General features: G+C 40.9%; 1 protein-coding gene across 4 annotated transcripts in view; it reads right to left on the minus strand.

Annotated features, from left to right (window-relative positions):
• Positions 1–25,001, minus strand: part of sugct (succinyl-CoA:glutarate-CoA transferase) — a 237,238-nt gene that overhangs the window by 81,469 nt on the left and 130,768 nt on the right. The window contains exon 13 of one of the 4 annotated variants that reach the window (XM_084147020.1): positions 20,981–21,216. The exons of the other annotated variants lie outside the window; for them this stretch is intronic. Within the exon in view, the coding sequence (XP_084003146.1) occupies positions 21,133–21,216 (84 nt within the window). The 3' untranslated portion in view covers positions 20,981–21,132. Of the gene's footprint in view, positions 1–20,980; positions 21,217–25,001 lie in introns of those variants that run through there. 4 annotated transcript variants of the gene reach the window in all.

The raw sequence follows: 25,001 nt of genomic DNA on the forward strand, positions 1-25,001 counted from the left end.
GGAAAATAAACATTTAAATTCACAGCTTATCCATATGCTGATATTGAACTCGACAGCTGCCACCTCGTTACAAGGATTTGACAGATAATCAAACAATATCATGGAAACCGCAATGTCAGTGGAAATGAAAAAGGTGGCACATGAGCGCCACGTGTCTCACATTGCCCCCGACGCACACTTGAAACAGGGTTCACTTTACGCCTCTGTGTCTGCACACAGTAAAAGCCCTGTTTATTAGTGTGTCTCTCATTTTTAACAGCTGCGGGGCCTGCCTCCAATGCCTCCTTTCATCCAACGACGCCTCGCTGCCTCCTCTACTGCCGCGCTCTTCACAAGGATCTGCTTGGGAACCTCTCTGGTTGCGTGGGAGGCGAGGGGAAAACATTTATATGGATCAACATTGATCGATGGCTTTAATTTAAACATCATATATACGTTTGTTTTGTGCATTCAAATATGTTTTTTCCCCGACATATACATTGGAAAAAACTGTAAATATGTGACAGGATATGGATGGGAAATGAATGATAAAATACCTATTTCAGGGGCAGGAGCTATTACATGGAGTCATTAGGTCTAACTGTCAACGGGACATCTAGAGTAAAATTGATTGTGCTCTCTGTACGCCAATGAATCAGTGACACGTTGTGTCTCTGTGTAGAAACACTTGTATGTACTGTATGTCTGGAAGTGTAAAAGCAGAAATGCCTGTCTGCATATTGGAAGCCATTCTGGTATCGCAGAGAAATACAAATGCTGTGACATTCTTCAAATCTGGCTTAAAATTCATTGGTTAATGAAAAAGGACATGGCTACAGTGAGGGAAAAAATTATTTGATCCCCTGCTGATTTTGTACGTTTGCCCACTGACAAAGAAATGATCAGTCTATAATTTTAATGGTAGGTTTATTTGAACAGTGAGAGACAGAATTACAACAAAAAATCATGAAAAACGCATGTCAAAAACGTTATAAATTGATTTGCATTTTAATGAGGTAAAAAAGTATTTGCCCCCTCTCAATCAAAAAGATTTCTGGCTCCCAGGTGTCTTTTATACAGGTAACGAGCTGAGATTAGGTGCACACTCTTAAAGGGAGTGCTCCTAATCTCAGCTTGTTACCTGTATAAAAGACACCTGTCCACAGAAGCAATCAATCAATCCGATTCCAAACTCTACATCATGGCCAAGACCAAAGAGCTCTCCAAGGATGTCAGGGACAAGATTGTAGACCTACACAAGGCTGGAATGGGCTACAAGACCATCGCCAAGCAGCTTGGTGAGAAGGTGACAACAGTTGGTGCGATTATTCGCAAATGGAAGAAACACAAAATAACTGTAAATCTCCCTCGGCCTGGGGCTCCATGCAAGATCTCACCTCGTGGAGTTGCAATGATCATGAGAACGGTGAGGAATCAGCCCAGAACTATATGGGAGGATCTTGTCAATGATCTCAAGGCAGCTGGGACCATAGTCACCAAGAAAACAATTGGTAACACACTACGCCGTGAAGGACTGAAATCCTGCAGCGCCCGCAAGGTCCCCCTGCTCAAGAAAGCACATATACACACCCGTCTGAAGTTTGCCAATGAACATCTGAATGAATCAGAGGAGAACTGGGTGAAAGTGTTGTGGTCAGATGAGACCAAAATGGAGCTCTTTGGCATCAACTCAACTCGCCGTGTTTGGAGGAGGAGGAATGCTGCCTATGACCCCAATAACACCATCTCCACCGTCAAACATGGAGGTGGAAACATTATGCTTTGGGGGTGTTTTTCTGTTAAGGGGACAGGACAACTTCACCGCATCAAAGAGACGATGGACGGGGCCATGTACCGTCAAATCTTGGGTGAGAACCTCCTTCCCTCAGCCAGGGCATTGAAAATGGGTCGTGGATGGGTATTCCAGCATGACAATGACCCAAAACACACGGCCAAGGCAACAAAGGAGTGGCTCAAGACGAAGCACATTAAGGTCCTGGAGTGGCCTAGCCAGTCTCCAGACCTTAATCCCATAGAAAATCAGTGGAAGGAGCTGAAGGTTCGAGTTGCCAAACGTCAGCCTCGAACCTTAATGACTTGGAGAAGATCTGCAAAGAGCAGTGGGACAAAATCCCTCCTGAGATGTGTGCAAACCTGGTGGCCAACTACAAGAAATGTCTGACCTCTTTGATTGCCAACAAGGGTTTTGCCACCAAGTACTAAATCATGTTTTGCAGAGGGGTCAAATACTTATTTCCCTCATTAAAATACAAATCAATTTATAACATTTTTGACATGCGTTTTTCAGGATTTTTGTTTTGTTATTCTGTCTCTCACTGTTCAAATAAACCTAGCCATAAAATTATAGACTGATCATGTCTTTGTAAGTGGGCAAACGTACAAAATCAGCAGGGGATCAAATACTTTTTTCCCTCACTGTATGCCTGAGACTTGGTTATGCCCTTACGGAAAAAACACATGATTTCACATGTGGAAAACCACATGATTTCAGATGTGACATTTCACATGACAAATCATGTGTTTTTGGAACACTTCACATGTGAAATTTCACATGTGAAAACAAAAATGAGTCATTATGATACACACAGTGCTTTTAACATACAGTGAATATACTTACCTAATATTGAGTTTCACAGGAAACTGTTGAGCATGAAAAACCCAGCAGCGTTGCAGTTCTTGACAGAAACTGGTGTGCCTGGCACCTACTACCATATCCCGTTCAAAGGCACTTACATTTCTTGTCTTGCCCATTCACCCTCTGAATGGCACACATACATAATCCATGTCTCAATTGTCTCATGGCTTAAAAATCTTTTTTTTACCTGTCTACTCCCCTTCATCTAAACTGATAGAAGTGGATTTAACAAGTGACATCAAAAAGGGATGGTCAGTCTATGTCATGGAATGAGCAGGTGTTCTTAATGTTTTGTATACTCAGTGTACATTGTTTTTAACGTACATATTTTACATACTACATGACTACATGACATACATGAATACATTCTGTATGTTTATTTATATAGAAATTATTATTCAACCTGGAATTTTCACAATACCTCTTGGTTCAAGCATTCCGATCTTTCTGCTATGCCACCACGTCTGTGTCAATGACTGATTTCACCTGTATTCCCACACTTTGGACTTCAAAGTAAATCTCAGCTCTGTTTAAAATACACTCAAGAAAATCAATTATATTTATCATGGTGACTCAGGAGTAACATTGAAACATAATAATATGCCCCACCAACATTAGACAACTATGTATACAGAAAATCCTCACATTTCTGAAATAAGTAAATTAAATCAATGATGAGAGAATAGGCAGATTAACTGATTAGTAAAATAGGAATGCAGATGGCATTTTGGTAAGTGCACAGATGTACAGTGCCTTGCAAAAGTATTCAACCCCGTTGGCATTTTTCCTATTTTGTTGCATTACAACCTGTAATTTAAATGGATTTTTATTTGGATTCCATGTAATGGACATACACAAAATAGTTCAAATTGGTGAAGTGAAATGAAAAAAATAACTTGTTTCAAAAGATTCAACAAAATAAATTACGGAAAAGTGGTGCGTGCATATGGATTCACCTGCTTTGCTATGAAGCCCCTAAATAAGATCTGGTGCAACCACTTACCTTCAGAAGTCACATAATTAGTTAAATAAAGTCCACCTGTGTGCAATCCATGTGTGACATGATCTGACACATGATCTCAGTATATATACACCTGTTCTGAAAGGCCCCAGAGTCTGCAACACCACTAAGCAAGGGGCACCACCAAGCAAGCGGCACCATGAAGACCAAGGAGCTCTCCAAACAGGTCAGGGACAATGTTGTGGAGAAGTACAGATCAGGGTTGGGTTATAAAAAAAGAAAAGAAACTTTGAACATCCCACGGAGCACCATTAAATCCATTATTAAAGAATTGAAAGAATATGGCACCACAACAAACCTGCCAAGAGAGGGCCGCCCACCAAAACTCACGGACCAGGCAAGGACGGCATTAATCAGAGAGGCAACAAAGAGACCAAAGATAACCCTGAAGGAGCTGCAAAGCTCCACAGCGGAGATTGGAGTATCTGTCCATAGGACCACTTTAAGCCGTACATGCCACAGAGCTGGGATTTACGGAAGAGTGGCAAGAAAAAAGCCATTTCTTAAAGAGAAGAAATAAGCAAACACGTTTGGTGTTCGCCAAAAGGCATGTGGGAGACTCCCCAAACATATGGAAGAAAGTACTCTGGTCAGAAGAGACGTTGAACAGATGTTGCTTTTTGGCCATCAAGGAAAACGCTACGTCTGGCACAAACCCAACACCTCTCATCACCACAAGAACACCAGTGAAGCATGGTGGTGGCAGCATCATGCTGTGGGGATGTTTTTCATCGGCAGGGACTGGGAAACTGGTCAGAATTGAAGGAATGATGGATGGCGCTAAATACAGGGAAATTCTTGAGGGAAACCTGTTTCAGTCTTCCAGAGATTTGAGACTGGGACGGAGGTTCACCTTCCAGCAGGACAATGACCCTAAGCATACTGCTAAAGCAACACTCAAGTGGTTTAATGGGAAACCTTTAAATGTATTGGAATGGCCTAGTCAAAGCCCAGACCTCAATCCAATTCAGAATATGTGGTATGACTTAAAGATTACTGTACACCAGCGGAACCCATCCAACTTGAAGGAGCTGGAGCAGTTTTGCCTTGAAGAATGGGCAAAAATCCCAGTGGCTAGATGTGCCAAGCTTATAGAGACATACCCCAAGAGACTTGCAGCTGTAATTGCTGCAAAAGGTGGCTCTACAAAGTATTGACTTAGGTTGGGTGAATAGTTATGCACACACATGTTTTCAATATTTTGCATCTTCAAAGTGGTAGGCATGTTGTGTAAATCAAATGATACAAACCCCTCAATTTTTTTATTTATTCCAGGTTGTAAGGCAACAAAATAGGACAAATCCCAAGGTGGGTGATTACTTTCACAAGCAAACTGTATTATAGGTAATGAATGTGTAGGGGAATATTATAGACTGTGGTGCAGCAGAAAGGTCAGCGCACCTCAAATCCAGAGGTTGTGAGTTCAAATCCCAGGTTGAGTCATATTTAAGCTGAAGAGCATGAAACTAAACATGTGAATTGATGTTCTCATGAAATAAATGTGAAATAAATGTGACACATGGGGATGTACATTTCATCATGTGATAACATGAAACTGCACGTGACAACATTATCTCATGTGAAGTGTTCCAAAAACATGTGTCTGCACATGATTTCACATGTGCAATTTAACTTGCACATGAATTCACATGTGACATTTCACATGTGAAGTGATCCAAAAACACGTTTTCACATGTGAAATGTCACATGAAATGTTCCAAAAACACGTTTTCACATGTAAAATGTCACACGTGATGTGTTCCAAAAACATGTTTTCACATTGAAATGTCACATGTGAAGTGCTAAAAAACACATGATTTCACATGTGAAATGTCACATATGAAGTGTTCCAAAACCACGTTTTCATGTATGAAAATGTCATGTGAAGTGTTCCAAAAACAAGTTTTCACATGATTTCACATCTGAAATTTCACATCTGAAATCATGAGATTTGCCACGTGAAATCATGTGGTTTTTCCGTAAGGGAGTCCATCTATTTATAACAATTAAAGGGAACAAAAGGGATGGAATCCGGCAAGCATGGGCATCCCTTTGAGAGATGTGTGAAGTATCAAGTCAGAGTGGGGCTGGAATTTCTGGGTGCAATAAGAGAGGATTTATGTCAAAGCAAACATGCCAATCTCAAAAGCGCAAAGGCAAAGAAGGGAATGAATATGGGGTGGCACAAATCCACACTGCTAAGCGCATTCCTATCACATTGCAACAAGAGTCACCATGGAGGCCTCTGCTCATGATATTGGCCTTACAATGGGAGATCAAATTTATGAATTTACAATGGCCTGCTTCCCTCAGTTGGTAGGCTTGCAAGCAGTACGCCCGTTTATCTTAATGTTAGAGGCCCGTAAAAGTCTGTCGTTTGGGGGGGAAATTCTGCTCTAGTGCTTTGTGTTACTAGTGTTCTATCTTTACTGAACAAAAATATAAACACAACATGTAAAGTGTTGGTCCCATGTTTCATGAGCTGAAATAAAAGATCCCAGAAATGTTCCACACACACAAAAAACGTATTTCTCTCAAATTCTCTAAAATCCACCTGACAGGTGTGGCATATCAAGAAGCTGATTAAACAGCATGATAATTAAACAGGTGCACCTTTTCCTGGGGACAATAACATGCCACACCAAAATGTGCAGTTTTGTCACACAACACAATGTCACAGATGTTTCAAGTTTTGAGGGAGCCTGCAATTGTCATGCTGACTGCAGGAATGTCCACTAGAGCTGTTGCCAGAGAATTTATTGTTCATTTCTCTACCACAAGCCGCCTCCAATGTCATTTTAGAGAATTTGGCAGTACGTCCAACCGGCCTAACAACCGGAGACCACATGTAACCACGCCAGCCCACGTCATCTGAGACCAGCCACCCGGACAGCTGATGAAACTGAGGAGTATTTATGTCTGTAATAAAGCCCTTTTGTGGAGAAAACTCACTTTGATTGGCTGGCCTGGCTCCCCAGTGGGTGGGCCTATGCCCTCCAAGGCCCACCCATGGCTAAGCCCCTGCACAGTCATGTGAAATCCATAGACTCGGGCCTAATGCATTTATTTCAATTGACTGATTTCCTTATATGACCTGTAACTGAAATTGTTGTATGTTGCGTTAATATTTTTGTTCAGTATATTAATTATTATTTTTAAATAATTAAATCCATGTACTGTAATATTATCCACTTGGACAGCAGGCATTGTTTCCAGACAAATAGTGGTACATTTGTGTCACCATGGTTGTTGAGTTATTAAATATTGACAACACATTTACTACATACTATAGCGGTAATTAAATAGTTCACCAAACAGGCTTTAAGTGGAGTTTGCAATTAAGTAGATTGTGTGTTATTAAGTCATTATGTACTTAAGTGATAATGCCCGAGAAGCCGGTGTTTGGAGGATATATTGACGGGTGTTGATAGGCCTGAGACGAAGTCGAGGGCAGGCAAACCGTGCCAATATATCCTCCAAACACCGGCTTCAAGGGCATTATCACTTTTATACAACGGGTTACCAACATATTCAAATAATATTTACATATTTTCATAAAAAATGTTATTTTGATTAATTTATTCATAGTATTTAAACCATCCACAAGATATAGTCCCAACACAAATCTAGGGTTGCTACCCAAGCCGGCTGGTCGTTCATTCTATCGGTTCGGTTGCCAGAGACGCGACCCAGTCGTTCAGTCTTTTTGTTCTGTATCTATGGACACGACCCAGTTGTTTGTTCTAAATGTTCCATTGCCATACTGGCTGAAAATGTTCTTATCCCTTGCTTGCTAGCCAACTACAGCTAACTTACAGTCACGTTAAACATTGCAGCCAGAATAACAACAAAGTAGCTGCATTTGCGTTTGTTTAAGCTGTTTTCTAATTATATTTATTTGGATACATCCATAACAATGAGCTAAAGATGTGCAATTTCGCCTGGCGTAGAAAATGTGTTCTCTCGTCAGGACACTGTTGTTCAGAGGAGCTAGCCAACAACACAGCTAACACAATCAGTTCAAACTGAAGCTGGAAAGCCAGCAAACTAGCTGCACTTCGTTTCGTTTTACCTGTTTTCTATTGATAATTCTTTGTATATATCCATAAAAATTATGCTGATTCATGATTTCGACTGGATGAGAAACACTGCCTGCCTGTCTGTCTCATGCCGACTCCTGACACGTTCATTACTATGGGACAGCTGGAGATCGAATTTGAATTTTGAAACAATGTTGCAAATGTCAGCGAGACAGACAGCAAGGTTTATACAAATCTCCACTGTTGAAAACGAAATGTTAGTCTAAAAGAAATGTGAGATAATGTCTAGATGCTTTTAATAGTGGAGATCAAGTTTATAAATTGCCTGACTGGGCTGATGAGACAGTGGATTGCGCAGTCAGATGGAACAGAGTGAACAGGCATTTCAACGTCGTAGATTTAGCCGGTGGTATGTGGTTTTAACCAATCAGCATTCAGGATTAGACCCACCCGTTGTATAACTTTAAATAAATAGTTACCATAAGGGTGAAATGAGATGACACTGCAATGCAAAAGAGCAGGTTACATCTAAAACGTCACAGAGCATCTCCAACAGCTGGAATGATAAGTCCAGTGAAGCTGATCTGACAGCAGTTTCTAGACCATACATCATATAAATAAAAACCCAGATGTGCCCACGTTGCATTCAGAGAGCCTACTTTGCCATTACCGCATCTCATTCCGTTTACCTATCAAATTGATTCACCTATACATCCTTCTATGCCCCATTCTGAATGTCAGAATTGAGCAAAAACATTGTTTTGAATACCCAGATTCCAGTTTTACTGATGACCTAGAAGTCTAGAAACGCAATAAAAGCCAACATGGAAGCGCTTAGCCAGCATTAACCTAAACAGCCACATTTCTGGTTTCTCCTTTCGCCCAAGGCAATCACAGAACAGCAGGAGTTGTAAATGCCCAGGTAATGAGGGCAATGTTGATAAATTATCCCTGTCAGTGAACCGATACAACTACAGAGGGATGGGATGGAACAAAGCGGTTGTATAGCATTTTCTTTACAAATCATGGTTAGGAGTTGGCAGCCTGTTGCCAACTAACCTTACAACCAACTAACCTTACAACAGCATCCCTCATCTGAAGATTGACATGAGACCTACTGTACAAACCAACTCTAGGATAATGTTTCCTTTAAATGCTCACCACAATGCATGGATTTGATTAGTGATATGTTTTTGTATACCTTCAGAATGTTAATTACTCTAATGAATATAAGCAATAATGTTTGCAATTGTGATTGCCTCCGGATATGTATTCTAACCACCCTAATATGCCATTACTTTTGGTCATAATATTTTACATTGATTTCATATGGGCCATATAATTTCCTCTTATCCTGGCCAATCAAAATGTTATGCATACAGTGGCTTGCGAAAGTATTCAACCCCCTTGGCATTTTTCCTATTTTGTTGCCTTACAACCTGGAATTAAAATAGTTTTTTGGTTTGTATGATTTGATTTACACAACATGCCTACCACTTTGAAGATGCAAAATATTTTTTGGGGTGAAACAAACAACAAATAAGACAAAAAAACAGAAAACCTGAGCGTGCATAACTATTCACCCTCCCAAAGTAAATACTTTGTAGTGCCACCTTTTGCAGCAATTACAGCTGCAAGTCTCTTGGGGTATGTCTCTATAAGCTTAGCACATCTAGTCACTGGGATTTTTGCCCATTCTTCAAGGCAAAACTGCTCCAGCTCCTTCAAGTTGAATGGGTTCCGCTGGTGTACAGCAATCTTTAAGTCATACCACAGATTCTCAATTGGAATGATGTCTGGGCTTTGACTAGGCCATTCCAAGACATTTCAATGTTTCCCCTTAAACCACTCAAGTGTTGCTTTAGCAGTGTGCTTAGGGTCATTGTCCTGCTGGAAGGTGAACCTCCGTCCCAGTCTCATATCTCTGGAAGACTGAAACAGGTTTCCCTCAATAATTTCCCTGTATTTAGCGCCATCCATCATTCCTTCAATTCTGACCAGTTTCCCAGTCCCTGCCGATAAAAAACATCCCCACAGCATGATGCTGCCACCACCATGCTTCACTGTGGGGATGGTGTTCTAGGGGTGATCAGAGGTGTTGGGTTTGCGCCAGACATAGCGTTTTCCTTGATGGCCAAAAAGCTCAATTTTAGTCTCATCTGACCAGAGTACCTTCTTCCATATGTTTGGGGAGTCTCCCACATGACTTTTGGCAAACACCAAACGTGTTTGCTTATTCTTTTCTTAAAGCAATGGCTTCTTTTCTGGCCACTCTTCTGTAAAGCCCAGCTCTGTGGAGTGTACGGCTTAAAGTGGTCCTATGGACAGATATTCCAATCTCCGCTGTGGAGCTTTGCAGCTCCTTCAGGGTTATCTTTGGTGTCTTTGTTGCCTCTCTGATTAATGCCCTCCTTGCCTGGTCCGTGAGTTTTGGTGGGCGGCCCTCTCATGGCAGGTTTGTTGTGGTGCCATATTCTTTCAATTTTTTAAGAATGTATTTAATGGTGCTCCGTTGGATGTTCAAAGTTTCTGATATTTTTTTTATAACCCAACCCTGATCTGTACTTCTCTACAACTTTGTCCCTGACTTGTTTGGAGAGCTCCTTGGTCTTCATGGTGCCGCTTGCTTGGTGGTGCCCCTTGCTTAGTGGTGTTGCAGACTCTGGGGCTTTTCAGAACAGGTGTATATATACTGAGATCATGTGACAGATCATGTGACACTGAGATTGCACACAGGTGGACTTTATTTAACTAATTATGTGACTTCTGAAGGTAATTGGTTGCACCAGATCTTATTTAGGGGCTTCATAGCAAAGGGGGTGAGTACATATGCATGCACCACTTTTCCATTATTTATTTTTTAGCATTTTTTTAAACCTTATTTTTTTCATTTCACTTCACCAATTTGGGCTATTTTGTGTATGTCCATTACGTGAAAATCCAAATAAAAATCCATTGAAATTACAGGTTGTAATGCAACAAAATAGGAAAAATGCCAAGCAGGAAGAATACTTTTGCAAGGCACTGTATATGTACTTCCTCATGCAGGAAGACGCTGACATTACAAATAAAATAAATGGCTTCCTTGTGGTGTTTGGAGGTCTGTTAAAAGACGTTTCTGATTATGAGTACTCAATCTCCAAATGACGTTCATGTGTTTTTATTTAACCTTTATTTAACTAGGCAAGTCAGTTAAGAACAAATTCTTATTTACAGTGACGACCAACCCCGGCCAAACCCGGACGACGCTGGGCCATTTATGCGCCGCCCTGAGTGTCTCAGAAAATGTTTGTTTTGACTACAGTAATGACTGATTTTATTATGCCCTGTAAATCTTCATCATTTTGGGGGACCCTTTCCGCAGAGTTAACTATACAACAACATGACTCCTTACATGGGAAAGTACAGTAAATGGAAAACCCAGGTGGACAGAATATACTGTTCTCGTAATTCATTTGTTCTTATCGTCTTACAGTATGTCAGCTCTGTTGGAGGATGACAGTGGAAAGTGACCGAGAGGAGAATCCGTGTGAACGGATCTCTCCTTCATATAATTGGAGACCACAATAGCAGCTTGACAGGCTGAATTACAGGACGGTCCTCCTCCGTGGTTCCTTTCCTTGCAGTCTCTCTCTTTCACACACTCCAACACATGCCGGGGTCTTAGTGTCACATGGCCTTTTGCTCTTAGCCAATGCACTTACTCTCACACACAAGGATGTGACTGAGGTTTTGACAGCCCAAAATATATATATTTTTAAAGCCAGTGTGTTTAGTCTGTCAGAATTTGGTCTCCACCACTAATGTAGATTTACATTGTCACAGAATTAAACATTAGAATTCCTCACAAGCTTAGGTTCAGGCAGTCACGTGCTCAGTTGTCAGAAAACTGTTTATTAGGAAAGGGAAGGATTGAAAAGGAACAATCACTAGAGACTAAGGAGGCAGGGCTTTTGTGAATGATAAGTGAGGAAGATATCTGGTCCGGCTTAAACAAGTTATGCAATTTCATGCACCTGTTTGCCCTGAGCTCTGCTGTCAAGCGAATCATCGCTTGTTGACTAGAGTGCCTGTCCCTCTCGGGGATGGGCAAAAAAAATTCCAAATGGGAAAGACATTCTGATTCTATCATAGATAGTTCAGGAAGGAAAGTTTAGCTTATCAACCTCAACCCTGATCCATCAGTGTTTTCACAATTTACCCTGAACCTCCGAGAGCCGGCAGCTTCTCCCTTAGTTTTTTAGCCTATGCCTGTCCCAACAGAACATGGGAGGACTGGGGATCCTGTTCATTGCTTTTATCACCTCTCCTCCATCCCTTTCTCTCATTCCCTCTTACTTTTACTCTCGTATCATTCTCTTTCCAGACTGGGCTTCCCTCTGCCAGCTGTATGGCTATTGAGTACAAGCCCACCTGTATACACATAAGGTAGACCCTGTCTGTCTGTGCTCGGCCTCTTGGCCATACAGAGCCGTTTTCTTTTCTTGGGCAAGTTGAATCCAGAGGTGCCGCCTGACGGAAGGGTTTCCCTCCCCTTCCCCTGAGCCACCTTTTGTTTTGTTCCTCTTACCCAAGGGCCAACAAGTCAGGGAATCGCCCATATTTTCAACACTGCCGGCTACAGAAAATACAGTACATTTGGTGTCTTTGAACCCAACGGAAACATTGAATGACCGCTTAAGCTCTTTATTTCCCAAGCAGTTCTCTGTCTGTGAGAATCTGGGCCGATTTCCTCTCTCTGCACCATAGGAAATCCATGTTATATTACTGCCAGATAGACCGAGGCTGATTTGAGCATGTGGCGCCCTTGTAGAGAACCCCAGCAATGAATGATTTGCCCCTGAAAATCAGACGGCAGGCTTTTGCACTCTAATCAGTGCAATGTGCTGCTGCGAGTTCAAATATTTACACAAAATACAATCTACATCCACATGAGTTTCTGGGGATAAAGGTTGGGATCCACGATTATGCATTTTTATCCCTAAAATATACTGATAAAGAGCTTCTATATGTGGATGGTGTCAAAGCAGTCACTTCCGTTTTGCATTTTACTTTCACATTAGATTTCATGTTTTCATCAGCTGTGATCCACAACCTAAACTTATTTTATCACCAGGGAGGTAAATGAGTTTGGGAGGTTTTGTAGCTTTTTTTTGGGGGGGGACTACGAATGTCACTACTCGGCACACTGTGTGAGGAATCAGGGGTTATCAGAGTTAGATACTGTATGTGTTGTAGTTACACAGAATGCTTCGAGAGTCTCTTTTCTCCAAAGGACTTAGGGGTCCATAATAGGAGAGGGTTGTCTAACTTAGTTTTTGCATTGGGGAGGGTTGTCTGGTTTTTTATTGGGCACAGGGGAGGGTAGTGTGTATTTTCCATGGTTTACATTCGCCATTTTGCAGGTTTTACTATATAATTTCTTCCATCTTAGACACATTTCATAATCTGCTTTCTTACGCCCCCTATCAAGGTGTTTTAGTACTTCCCTTATGCACTACGCTTTTCCCAGCGCTTATTTTACCACAGGTCAACATAATCTACCAGTCTAACTGTCTATCCTTCCCGCTATCCACCATTCATAGTGACAATAGTGGTAGATGGATTGTTTGTAAAGATCTGCAATAGGCTAACTAGCAATCATACCACACATAAAATCATTCAAAGCTGCACCAATTTTCTATATAAATCCACAAGAACATAGAGGAATAGCTGATAGGCAGTGTAGAGGCCAGGTGCATCATTGCGCATAAAAGAACAGTAAAGACATGAGACACACAGCTCGAAAGCTCCCCTATTGATCTCGTTGAGGGACAATACAATTATCCGGTAACAATTTCCTTTAGCTGTATATCCATAGTACATTTATTAGACATCTATAAGCATTTAATGAATGCGTTATAACAGGTCCCAACTGCATTATTAAAGGTTAATGAAATATATCCATAGCATATCTATAGCACATTCATGTCATGCTCATATTTAGGAATCTTAATAGATGCATCATTACAATGACAGTGTAGTGTCATCATTATGGCTGTTCTCAAAAGTGTGCTTCTGTCATACCAGTGTTAGTGAATATGCCAAAAGGCCAAACCATGTTAGGAAAATTATGCTGATATATAGCCTGTACTAGCCCCATTTCCCCTACCGGTCGGTATAGACCCGTGACTTACCGTCTTCTTTTCACTGAGGTCAATGGTGCATGCATATCTCCACAGGATTGAATCCTCAGGGTAAATTTTACGTATCAGATCGTGTCGTTGAGGGTGATATCATAACTCTTTTGTAACTCATTAACAGCCCTCCTCCACATCACAATTAGGCCTAAGTTGGTCATACTGGTCTATAACACACACATAAATGGTCTATGTATGAAAAGTCAAATCTATTTTCCCATTCACAAAGCATTTATAGCTAAGCACTTAATGGTAATTAACTGCGGGCTTTCATGTGCCGTTTACTGAGGAGTGGCTTCCGTCTGGCTACTCTACCATAAAGGCCTGATTGGTGGAGTGCTGCAGAGATGGTTGTCCTACTGAAAGGTTCCCCCACTTCCACAGAGGAACTCTAGAGCTCTGTCAGAGCGACAATCACCTCCCTGACCAAGGCCCTTCTCACCCGATTGCTCATTTTGGCTGGGCAGCCAGCTCTAGGAAGAGACTTGGTGGTTCTAAACTTCTTCCATTTAAGAATGATGGAGGCCACTGTGTTCGTGGGGACCTTAGATGCTGCAGAATTTTTTTGATACCCTTCACCAGATCTGTGCCTCCACACAATCCTGTCTCGGAGCTCTAAGGACAATTCCTTCGACCTCATGGCTTGGTTTTTGCTCTGATATGCACTGTGCAATTAATGTAGGAGAATATAACACATTAGAACACATTAATATAATATTGCCGTTTAGGCACAATTTATATTTTGTCTACTAGATGACAGCAGTGTGTGTGCAAAGTTTCAGATTGATCCAGTGAAGCATTGCAATACTGGACTATTTTGTATCAAGTCTGGCCAAATGTGCTGAATTGGTCAATTGATACATTTTCAAGTACATAACTATAGAGAACATACAAAAATTATATGGTAATACAAAATGTAAGTTTACACACTCCGAGAAATGTCATACATGATACAGTGGGGAAAAAAAGTATTTAGTCAGCCACCAATTGTGCAAGTTCTACCACTTAAAAAGATGAGAGAGGCCTGTAATTTTCATCATAGGTACACGTCAACTATGACAGACAAAATGAGAATTTTTTTTCTCCAGAAAATCACATTGTAGGATTTTTAATGAATTTATTTGCAAATTATGGTGGAAAATAAGTATTTGGACAATAACAAAAGTTTCTCAATACCCTTTGTTGGCAATGACACAGGTCAAATGTTTTCTGTAAGTCTTCACAAGGTTTTCACACACTGTTGCTGGTATTTTGGCCCATTCCTCCATGCAGATCTCCTCTAGAGCAGTGATGTTTTGGGGCTGTCACTGGGCAACACGGACATTCAACTCCCTCCAAAGATTTTCTATGGGGTTGAGATCTGGAGACTGGCTAGGCCACTCCAGGACCTTGAAATGCTTCTTACGGAGCCACTCCTTCGTTGCCCGGGCGGTGTGTTTGGGATCATTGTCATGCTGAAAGACCCAGCCACATTTCATCTTCAATGCCCTTGCTGATGGAAGGAGGTTTTCACTCAAAATCTCACGATACATGGCCCCATTCATTGTTTCCTTTACATGGATCAGTCGTCCTGGTCCCTTTGCAGAAAAACAGCACCAAAGCATGATGTTTCCACCCCCATGCTTCACAGTAGGTATGGTGTTCTTTGGATGCAACTCAGCATTCTTTGTCCTCCAAACATGACGAGTTGAGTTTTTACCAAAAAGTTCTATTTTGGTTTCATCTGACCATATAACATTCTCCCAATCCTCTTCTGGATCATCCAAATGCACTCTAGCAAACTTCAGACGGGCCTGGACATGTACTGGCTTAAGCAGGGGGACACGTCTGGCACTGCAGGATTTGAGTCCCTGGCGGCGTAGTGTGTTACTGATGGTAGGCTTTGTTACTTTGGTCCCAGCTCTCTGCAGGTCATTCACTAGGTCCCCCCGTGTGGTTCTGGGATTTTTGCTCACCGTTCTTGTGATCATTTTGACCCCACGGGGTGAGATCTTGCGTGGAGCCCCAGATCGAGGGAGATTATCAGTGGTCTTGTATGTCTTCCATTTCCTAATAATTGCTCCCACAGTTGATTTCTTCAAACCAAGCTGCTTACCTATTGCAGATTTAGTCTTCCCAGCCTGGTGCAGGTCTGCAATTTTGTTTCTGGTGTCCTTTGACAGCTCTTTGGTCTTGGCCATAGTGGAGTTTGGAATGTGACTGTTTGAGGTTGTGGACAGGTGTCTTTTATACTGATAACAAGTTCAAACAGGTGCCATTAATACAGGTAACGAATGGAGGACAGAGGAGCCTCTTAAAGAAGAAGTTACAGGTCTGTGAGAGCCAGAAATCTTGCTTGTTTGTAGGTGACCAAATACTTATTTTCCACCATAAATAAATTCATTAAAAATCCTACAATGTGATTTTCTGGAATTCTTTTTCTCAATTTGTCTGTCATAGTTGACGTGTACCTATGATGAAAATTACAGGCCTCTCTCATCTTTTTAAGTGGGAGAACTTGCACAATTGGTGGCTGACTAAATACTTTTTTTCCCCACTGTAGATCATTAGCTTTTACACTAACTTTCCCACATCTAGATGGCCGGGCGGGGTGGGTGTGGAGCCAGAGACAGCAGGGGTTCAAACTGTAGAACCCAGTTCCTACATTTGAATATAAAAATACATTTTATCAAACAAAGCTATGCTACATTTTATCTCTGGGAACCTTAGGATGACAAATCAGAGCAAGATTACTGAATGTAAGTACATTATTTACCTTCAGAGGTGAATGTATCAAACCAGTTGCCATGATACGTTTTTTTGTTGTTGTGCACTCTCCTCAAACAATAGCATGGCATTTTCTCACTGTAATAGCTAGTGTAAATTGGACAGTGCAGTTAGATTAACAAGAATTTAAGCTTTCTGCCCATATAAGACATGTCTATGTCCTGGAAAGTTTGCTGTTACTTACAACAGTCATGCTAATCACATTAGCGCACATTAACTCAACCGTCCCATATACGGGACACCGATCCCGTTGAGGTTAATTTAATCAATTTTAGAATAAGGCGGTAATGTAACAAAATGTGGAAAAGGTCAAGGGGTCTGAATACTTTCTGAATGCACTGCAAGTATATTCTTAGTATATTAGATAAAGAGCAAAACAAAAATACTTTAAATATACACTAAAAGTACATTTTATGTATATTTCTCTAAAATATGAAGTATACAACTTTTTTTTAAATTAGAATGCCTGTATTTTCTTTACAAATAAAGTGTATTTCTAATGTGTTTTAAATATACATTTACAAATAGACCTCTACTCATTAACCACATTAGCTATTTTAATGGACAATGTAAATGTTACCTTGATTGACCAAGGCATCCTCCCAGCCAATGTTACAACACGCCATTTACAAAGTAGTTGTGGCTGGAGCAGCAATTTACAAGTAACATGTTTGATAACTGTGCACCAGTGGCATTTCACACTTAAGTTGTTCGCATTACAGTGATAAATTAACATTTCCAAAAATGTGTAATGTGTAATTAAAAGTACAACATTATTCAGTTGGAAAACAAACATCAAATCATTTGAATAAGCTAAATATGAGGAACAACATCATATTATAAATCTAATCTTCAGCTGCAGAAAAGGATGCTAGTTAATATGCAAAAACTTTTGCACATGCTTTAAAAAATATACACATATATTTTGTGGACATGTAATTATATATACGTTTTTAACATACACTTTCTTGAGATATGAAAAAGTATACACTCAGGAAGCATGTTCCTAAGCTGTGAATTTAAAGATCAATGCTTCAACTTAAAAACAACTCTGTGCATTTTTAATAAATATACTAAATGACAATTAAAGTGTATGAAAGTGTGTTTAAGTGTAATGACAATGAACATGTAGTATACTTAAAGACTGAAAAACACTGAATTTAAAGTAAATTATTATTTGTTTATTGACGTGTAATTATAGTATACAGTGCCTTCAGAAAGTATTCACACACCTTAACTATTTACATTTTTTTTGTGTGTTACACCCTGAATTTAAACTTGATGAAATTTAGATGTTTGTCACTAGCCTACACACAATACCCCATAATGCCAAAGTGGAAATCGTTTTTTTTCAATTATATATATATATATATATATATATATATATATATATATATATATATATATATATATATATATATATATACAGTGGGGAGAACAAGTATTTGATACACTGCCGATTTTGCAGGTTTTCCTACTTACAAAGCATGTAGAGGTCTGTAATTTTTATCATAGGTACACTTCAACTGTGAGAGACGGAATCTAAAACAAAAATCCAGAAAATCACATTGTATGATTTTTAAGTAATTAATTTGCATTTTATTGCATGACATAAGTATTTGATACATCAGAAAAGCAGAACTTAATATTTGGTACAGAAACCTTTGTTTGCAATTACAGAGATCATACATTTCCTGTAGGTCTTGACCAGGTTTGCACACACTGCAGCAGGGATTTTGGCCCACTCCTCCATACAGACCTTCTCCAGATTCTTCAGGTTTCGGGGCTGTCACTGGGCAATACGGACTTTCAGCTCCCTCCAAAGATGTTCTATTGGGTTCAGGTCTGGAGACTGGCTAGGCCACTCCAGGACCTTGAGATGCTTCTTACGGAGCCACTCCTTAGTTGCCCTGGCTGTGTGTTTCGGGTCGTTGTCATGCTGGAAGACCCAGCCACGACCCATCTTCAATGCTCTTACTTAGGGAAGGAGGTTGTTGGCCAAGATCTTGCGATACATGGCCCCATCCATCCTCCCCTCAATACGGTGCAGTCGTCCTGTCCCCTTTGCAGAAAAGCATCCCCAAAGAATTATGTTTCCACCTCCATGCTTCACGGTTGGGATGGTGTTCTTGGGGTTGTACTCATCCCTCTTCTTCCTCCAAACACGGCGAGTGGAGTTTAGACCAAAAATCTATATTTTTGTCTCATCAGACCACATGACCTTCTCCCATTCCTCCTCTGGATCATCCAGATGGTCATTGGCAAACTTCAGACGGGCCTGGACATGCGCTGGCTTGAGCAGGTGGACCTTGCGTGCGCTGCAGGATTTTAATCCATGACGGCATAGTGTGTTACTAATGGTTTTCTTTGAGACTGTGGTCCCAGCTCTCTTCAGGTCGTTGACCAGGTCCTGCCGTGTAGTTCTGGGCTGATCCCTCACCTTCCTCATGATCATTGATGCCCCACGAGGTGAGATCTTGCATGGAACCCCAGACCGAGGGTGATTGACCGTCATCTTGAACTTCTTCCATTTTCTAATAATTGCGCCAACAGTTGTTGCCTTCTCACCAAGCTGCTTGCCTATTGTCCTGTAGCCCATCCCAGCCTTGTGCAGGTCTACAATTTTATCCCTGATGTCCTTACACAGCTCTCTGGTCTTGGCCATTGTGGAGAGGTTGGAGTCTGTTTGATTGAGTGTGTGGACAGGTGTCTTTTATACAGGTAACGAGTTCAAACAGGTGCAGTTAATACAGGTAATGAGTGGAGAACAGGAGGACTTCTTAAAGAAAAACTAAGGTCTGTGAGAGCCGGAATATTTACTGGTTGGTAGGTGATCAAATACTTATGTCATGCAATAAAATGCAAATTAATTACTTAGAAATCATACAATGTGATTTTCTGGATTTTTGTTTTAGATTCCGTCTCTCACAGTTTAAGTGTACCTATGATATAAATTACAGACCTCTACATGCTTTGTACGTAGGAAAACCTGCAAAATCGGCAGTGTATCAAATACTTGTTCTCCCCACTGTATATATTTTTTACAAATAAACTAAAAATGAAAAGTATTTTGTCAATAAGTATTCAATGCCTTTGTTATAGCAAGACTAAAAGGTTCAGGAGTATGTGCTTAATAAGTCACATAATAAGTTGCATGAACTCACTCCGTGTGCAATAACAGTGTTTAAAATGATTGTTGAATGACTACCTCATCTCTGTACCCCACACATACAATTACCTGTAAGATCCCTCAGTCGAGCAATGCATTTCAAGCACAGATTCAACCACAAAGACCAGGAAGGTTTTCCAATGCCTCTCAAAGAAGGGCACCAATTGGTAGATGGCAAAAAAAAAGCAGACATTGAATATTCGTTTGAGCATGGTAAAGTTATTAATTACACTTTGGATGGTGTATCAATACACCCAGTCACTACAAAGATGCAGGCGTCCTTCCTAAATCAGTTTCCGGAGAGGAAGGAAAACACTCATTGATTTCACCATGAATCCAATGGTGACTTTAAAACAGTTACAGAGTTTAATGGCTGTAATAGGAGAAAACCGAGGATGGATCAACAACATTGGAGTTACTCCACAATACTAACCTAATTGAAAGAGTGAAAAGAAGGAAGCCTGCACAGAACAAAAATGTGGCAAAGCAGTGCACTTTTTGTCCTGAATACAAAGTTTTATGGTTGGGACATATCCAATAGAACACATTACTGAGTACCACTCTCCATATTTTCAAGCATGTTGGTGGCTGCATCATTTTATGAGTACGCTTGTAATCGTTAAGGACTGGGGAGTTTTTCAGAATAAAAAGAAACGGAATGGAGCTCGGCAGAGGCAAAATCCTAGAGGAAAACCTTGTTCAGTCTGCTTTCAACCAGACACTGGGAAATGAATTCACCTTTCATCAGGACAATAACTTAAAACACAAGGCCAAATCTGCACTGGCGTTGCTTATCAAGAAGACAGTGAATGTTCCTGAGTGGCCGAGTTACGGTTTTGACATCAATTTACTTGAAAAGCTATGGCAAGACCTGAAAATGGTTTTCAAGCAATGATCAACATCCAATTTGACAGAGCTTGAAGAATTCTGAAAAAGGATAATGGGCAAATGTTGCACAATTCAGGTGTGGAAAGCTCTTACAGACTTACCCAGAAAGACTCACAGCTGTAATCGCTGCCAAAGGTAATTCTAACATGTATTGACTCATGGGTGTGAATACTTATGTAAATGAGATACAGTATTTCGGTATTAAATGATCAATACATTTTCAAACATTTCTGAAAGCATGTTTTCACTTTGTAATGATGGAGTATTGTTTGTGGATGGGTGAGAGAGAAAAACATATTTAATCCATTTTTAATTCAGATGGAACAACAAACCAGTCAGTACCTGGTGTGACCACCATTTGCCTCATGCAGCGCGACACATCTCCTTTATATAGACTTGATCAGGCTGTTGATTGTGGCCTGTAGAATGTTGTCCTACTCTTCTTCAATGGCTGTGTGAAGTTGCTGGATATTGGTGGGAACTGGAACACGTTGTCGATCCAGAGCATCCCAAACATGCTCAATGGTTGACATGTTAAATGACTAATAATAACTCAATGGGTCTGCTAAATGACTAATAATAATAATAATAATAATAATAATAATAATAATAATAATAATAATAATAATAATAATAATAATAATAATAATAGAATGTCTGGTGAATATGCAGGCAATGGAAGAACTGGGACATTTTCAGCTTCCAGGAATTGTGTACAGATTCTTGCAATGCATATGCCTGCCCATACCGTAACCCCACCGCCACCATGGGGCACTCTTTTCACAACGGCGACATCAGCAAAACGCTCGCCCACACACGTGGTCAGCGATTGTGAGGTCGGTTGGACGTACTATAACGACTTTGGAGCCGGCATTTGGTAGAGAAATGAACATTCAATTATTTGGCAACAGCTCTGGTGGACATTTCTGCAGTCGGCATGCCAATTGCACGCTCCCTCAAAACTTGCTACATCTGTGGCATTGTGTTGTGTGACAAAACTGCACATTTTAGAGCTTATTGTCCCCAGCACAAGGAGCACATGTGTAATGTTCATGTTGTTTAATCTGCTCCTTTATATTGCACACCTGTCAGCTGGATGGAATATCTTGGCAAATGAGAAATGCTCACTAACAGGGATGTAACCAAACATTTCACAACATTTTAGAGAAATGAGCTTTTTGTGTAAATGGATAATTTCTTGTACCTTTTATTTCAGCTCATGAAACATCGGACCAACACTTTACATGTTGTGTTTATATTTTTGTTCAGTGTAATTGCAGGATGCAGTGAAATACTTAAGCTCTGAGCTCCAACAGTGCAGGTCAAGATATTCTAGAAAGGTACATCTCATATTTGAAGTATATTATTTGAATCTATAGTATATTTAAGTATATTTTATATATTAAGGTAGGGATGTATTTTCTGTTTGTCGAGTTTGACATACTCAATCTGATTGTGGTGTTGAAAACGCAAACCATGATATTGAAGCGCCCGAAGTCGGTAAGTTGACACAGAAACCTGTTGGTGGAAAATGTGTTGCGTATACAGTATTTTATATAATTATTAACTGGGTGGTTCGAGCCCTGAATGCTGATTGGCTGACAGCCGTGGTATATCAGGTAGGTTTTTATTTTTCCTGCTCTAATTACGTTGGTAACCAGTTTATAATAGCAGTAAGGCACCTCAGGGGCTTGTGGTATATGGCCAATATACCACGGCTAAGGGCTGTATCCAGGCATGCCGCGTTGTGTCATGTTTAAGAACAGCCTATAACCGTGGTATATTGGCCATATACCACACCCCCTCGGGCCTTATTGCTTAAATATAGCATCAACATTTTGAAAATTTGATTTCCCCCTAGCTGATCATTGTCTGCAACTGGCTCTGATCGTAAAGTAATGAGATACGAAGGCAATCTCCTCCGTGGTAATTAGCGACCCCCCCTCAACTTTCTGGCCCGTAGCCCTGCGTGGCATGGACTGTGCCACAAAAGCATGTTGAAGTCTATATCCACATTTATAAACACAGGGTCGCTACAGTTATTGTTATTTGTGGTCGTAATCATGATTCTTGAGTTAATTCAATGTGGGGGGAGAGTGTGCAATTTTTTTAACAGTATAACGGGAGGGTCATGTGAAAATATGTTTAATGTGGACCATCCCCACACCCCCAGTAAATGTCAAACTGTCCCTTAAACCACTTCATCACTGTCCACTCTTTCCCAGCTAGATCTGCAACAGCGGTTAGGCCGTTACCCCACTTCGTCTCCCAGCTGTCCATATGGTCAGAGTATTGCTACAAAACACACATTCAGTAGCCAGCTCCTGGTGTCAAGGGAGGAAAGCTGTGAGGCACTCGATCCCGTCCTCCGTGGACCGGGAAAGGCGTGAGTCAACGGAAAGGGTCACGACTGAGGTCTCAGAGCAGTTAGCGCTGTTGTCGTTCTGAAATGAAAAACTCCAGAATGTGTCTAGTGTTTAGGATATTGAACCACAGGGGTGATATTTGAGCGTGACCTATAGTGGCTTGCGAAAGTATTCACCCCCCTTGGCATTTTTCCTATTTTGTTGCCTTACAACCTGGAATTAAAATTGATTTTTTGGGAGTTTGTATCATTTGATTTACACAACATGCCTACCACTTTGAAGATGCAAAATATTTTTTCTTGTGAATCAAACAAGAAATAAGACAATTCTGACCATTTTCCCTGTCCCTGCCGATGAAAAACATCCCCACAGCATGATGCTGCCACCACCATGTTTCACTCTGAGGATGGTGTTCTCGGGGTGATGAGAGGTGTTGGGTTGACTCCCATCTCCGTTATGGAGCTTTGCAGCTCCTTCAGGGTTATCTTTGGTCTCTTTGTTGCCTCTCTAATTAATCCCCTCCTTGCCTGGTCCGTAAGTTTTGGTGGGCGGCCCTCTCTTGGCAGGTTTGTTGTGGTGCCATATTCTTTCAATTTTTTAATAATGTATTTAATGGATGTTCAAAGTTTCAGATATTTTTTTATAACCCAACCCTGATCTGTACTTCTCCACAACTTTGTCCCTGACCTGTTTGGAGAGCTCCTTGGTCTTCATGGTGCCGCTTGCTTGGTGGTGCCCCTGGCTTAGTGGTGTTGCAGACTCTGGGGCCTTTCAGAACAGGTGTATATATACTGAGATCATGTGACACTTAGATTGCATACAGGTGGACTTTATTTAACTAATTATGTGACTTCTGAAGGAAATTGGTTGTACCAGATCTTATTTAGGGGCTTCATAGCGAAGGGGGTGAATACATATGCACGCACCACTTCTCCATAATTTATTTTGTAGAATTTTTTGAAACAAGTTATTTTTTCACATTTCACTATTTTGTGTATGTCCATTACATGAAACCCAAATAAAAATCCATTTAAATTACAGGTTGTAATGCTACAAAATCGGAAAAACGCCAAGGGGGATGAATACTTTTGCAAGGCACTGTAATTGGAAGTATTGGTTACGGTGTAAGTGTACTGAAGAAACCAGGCACAGCAACCTGACAGTGCATATCCTCTTGCAACGAGGAAACGGGTTCAGCTTCTTTAGCCAGTGCTTATGAAAGGGTAAATATTTTTTCATCGTCATTTTGCAAACCATTGAATTTGGCCGTCAATACGCAGTGGGCAACATTTGAAAATACATCAGTCAGACTGACCATGTTGCGGTGAAAAAAGGCGTTTAAATTTTTATGAGAACATTTAACTAATCTTTCTCAGCCTCGTTGATGTATTTATGAAAAATACATTTTTACTTGTTTGTAATTTACTTGTTATATCAGAGACATCCATACATCAAACAGAGCTGACGTAGAAAAATTCCATCAGGACCCCACCCAACCCTGCTTTCCCTAGTGTAGTCATGTGCAGGGCCTCTTGATGTGCAGTGCTGTTGCGTTATGGGTGGGAAGTGATTGGGCTTGTGCATTCTGCTGCTAGTGGCGGGAAGGGCAGTGCCTTCCCTGTGAGCTGGTTGATTAGGCTAATACCAGGCCTCAGACTTCTTCGCAACGAGATAGGAAGAGAGACAGGGTATCAAATGGCCCCACAGCAGGATGCTGGTGTTGCCCCAGTGAAGTCTGTGAGGCAGCTGCAAAAACGCTCATCTCCCCTTCAGTTTCATCTACGGCACGGAGGACTTCCTGTGACCACAGCGTAGCCGTAGATGTCACCAGCTCCTTCCGGAAAGACAAGTGCGAGATCGCCTGCAATGGGCATCAAAGCAAACTAGCTGAGAGGTTTAGGAGAACTTGCTTGAATTAAAGCACTGAATTTGCTCCT

The sequence above is a fragment of the Coregonus lavaretus genome, assembly GCF_964263955.1.
Source record: "Coregonus lavaretus genome assembly, chromosome: 2".
NCBI classification, from domain to species: Eukaryota; Metazoa; Chordata; class Actinopteri; order Salmoniformes; family Salmonidae; genus Coregonus; species Coregonus lavaretus.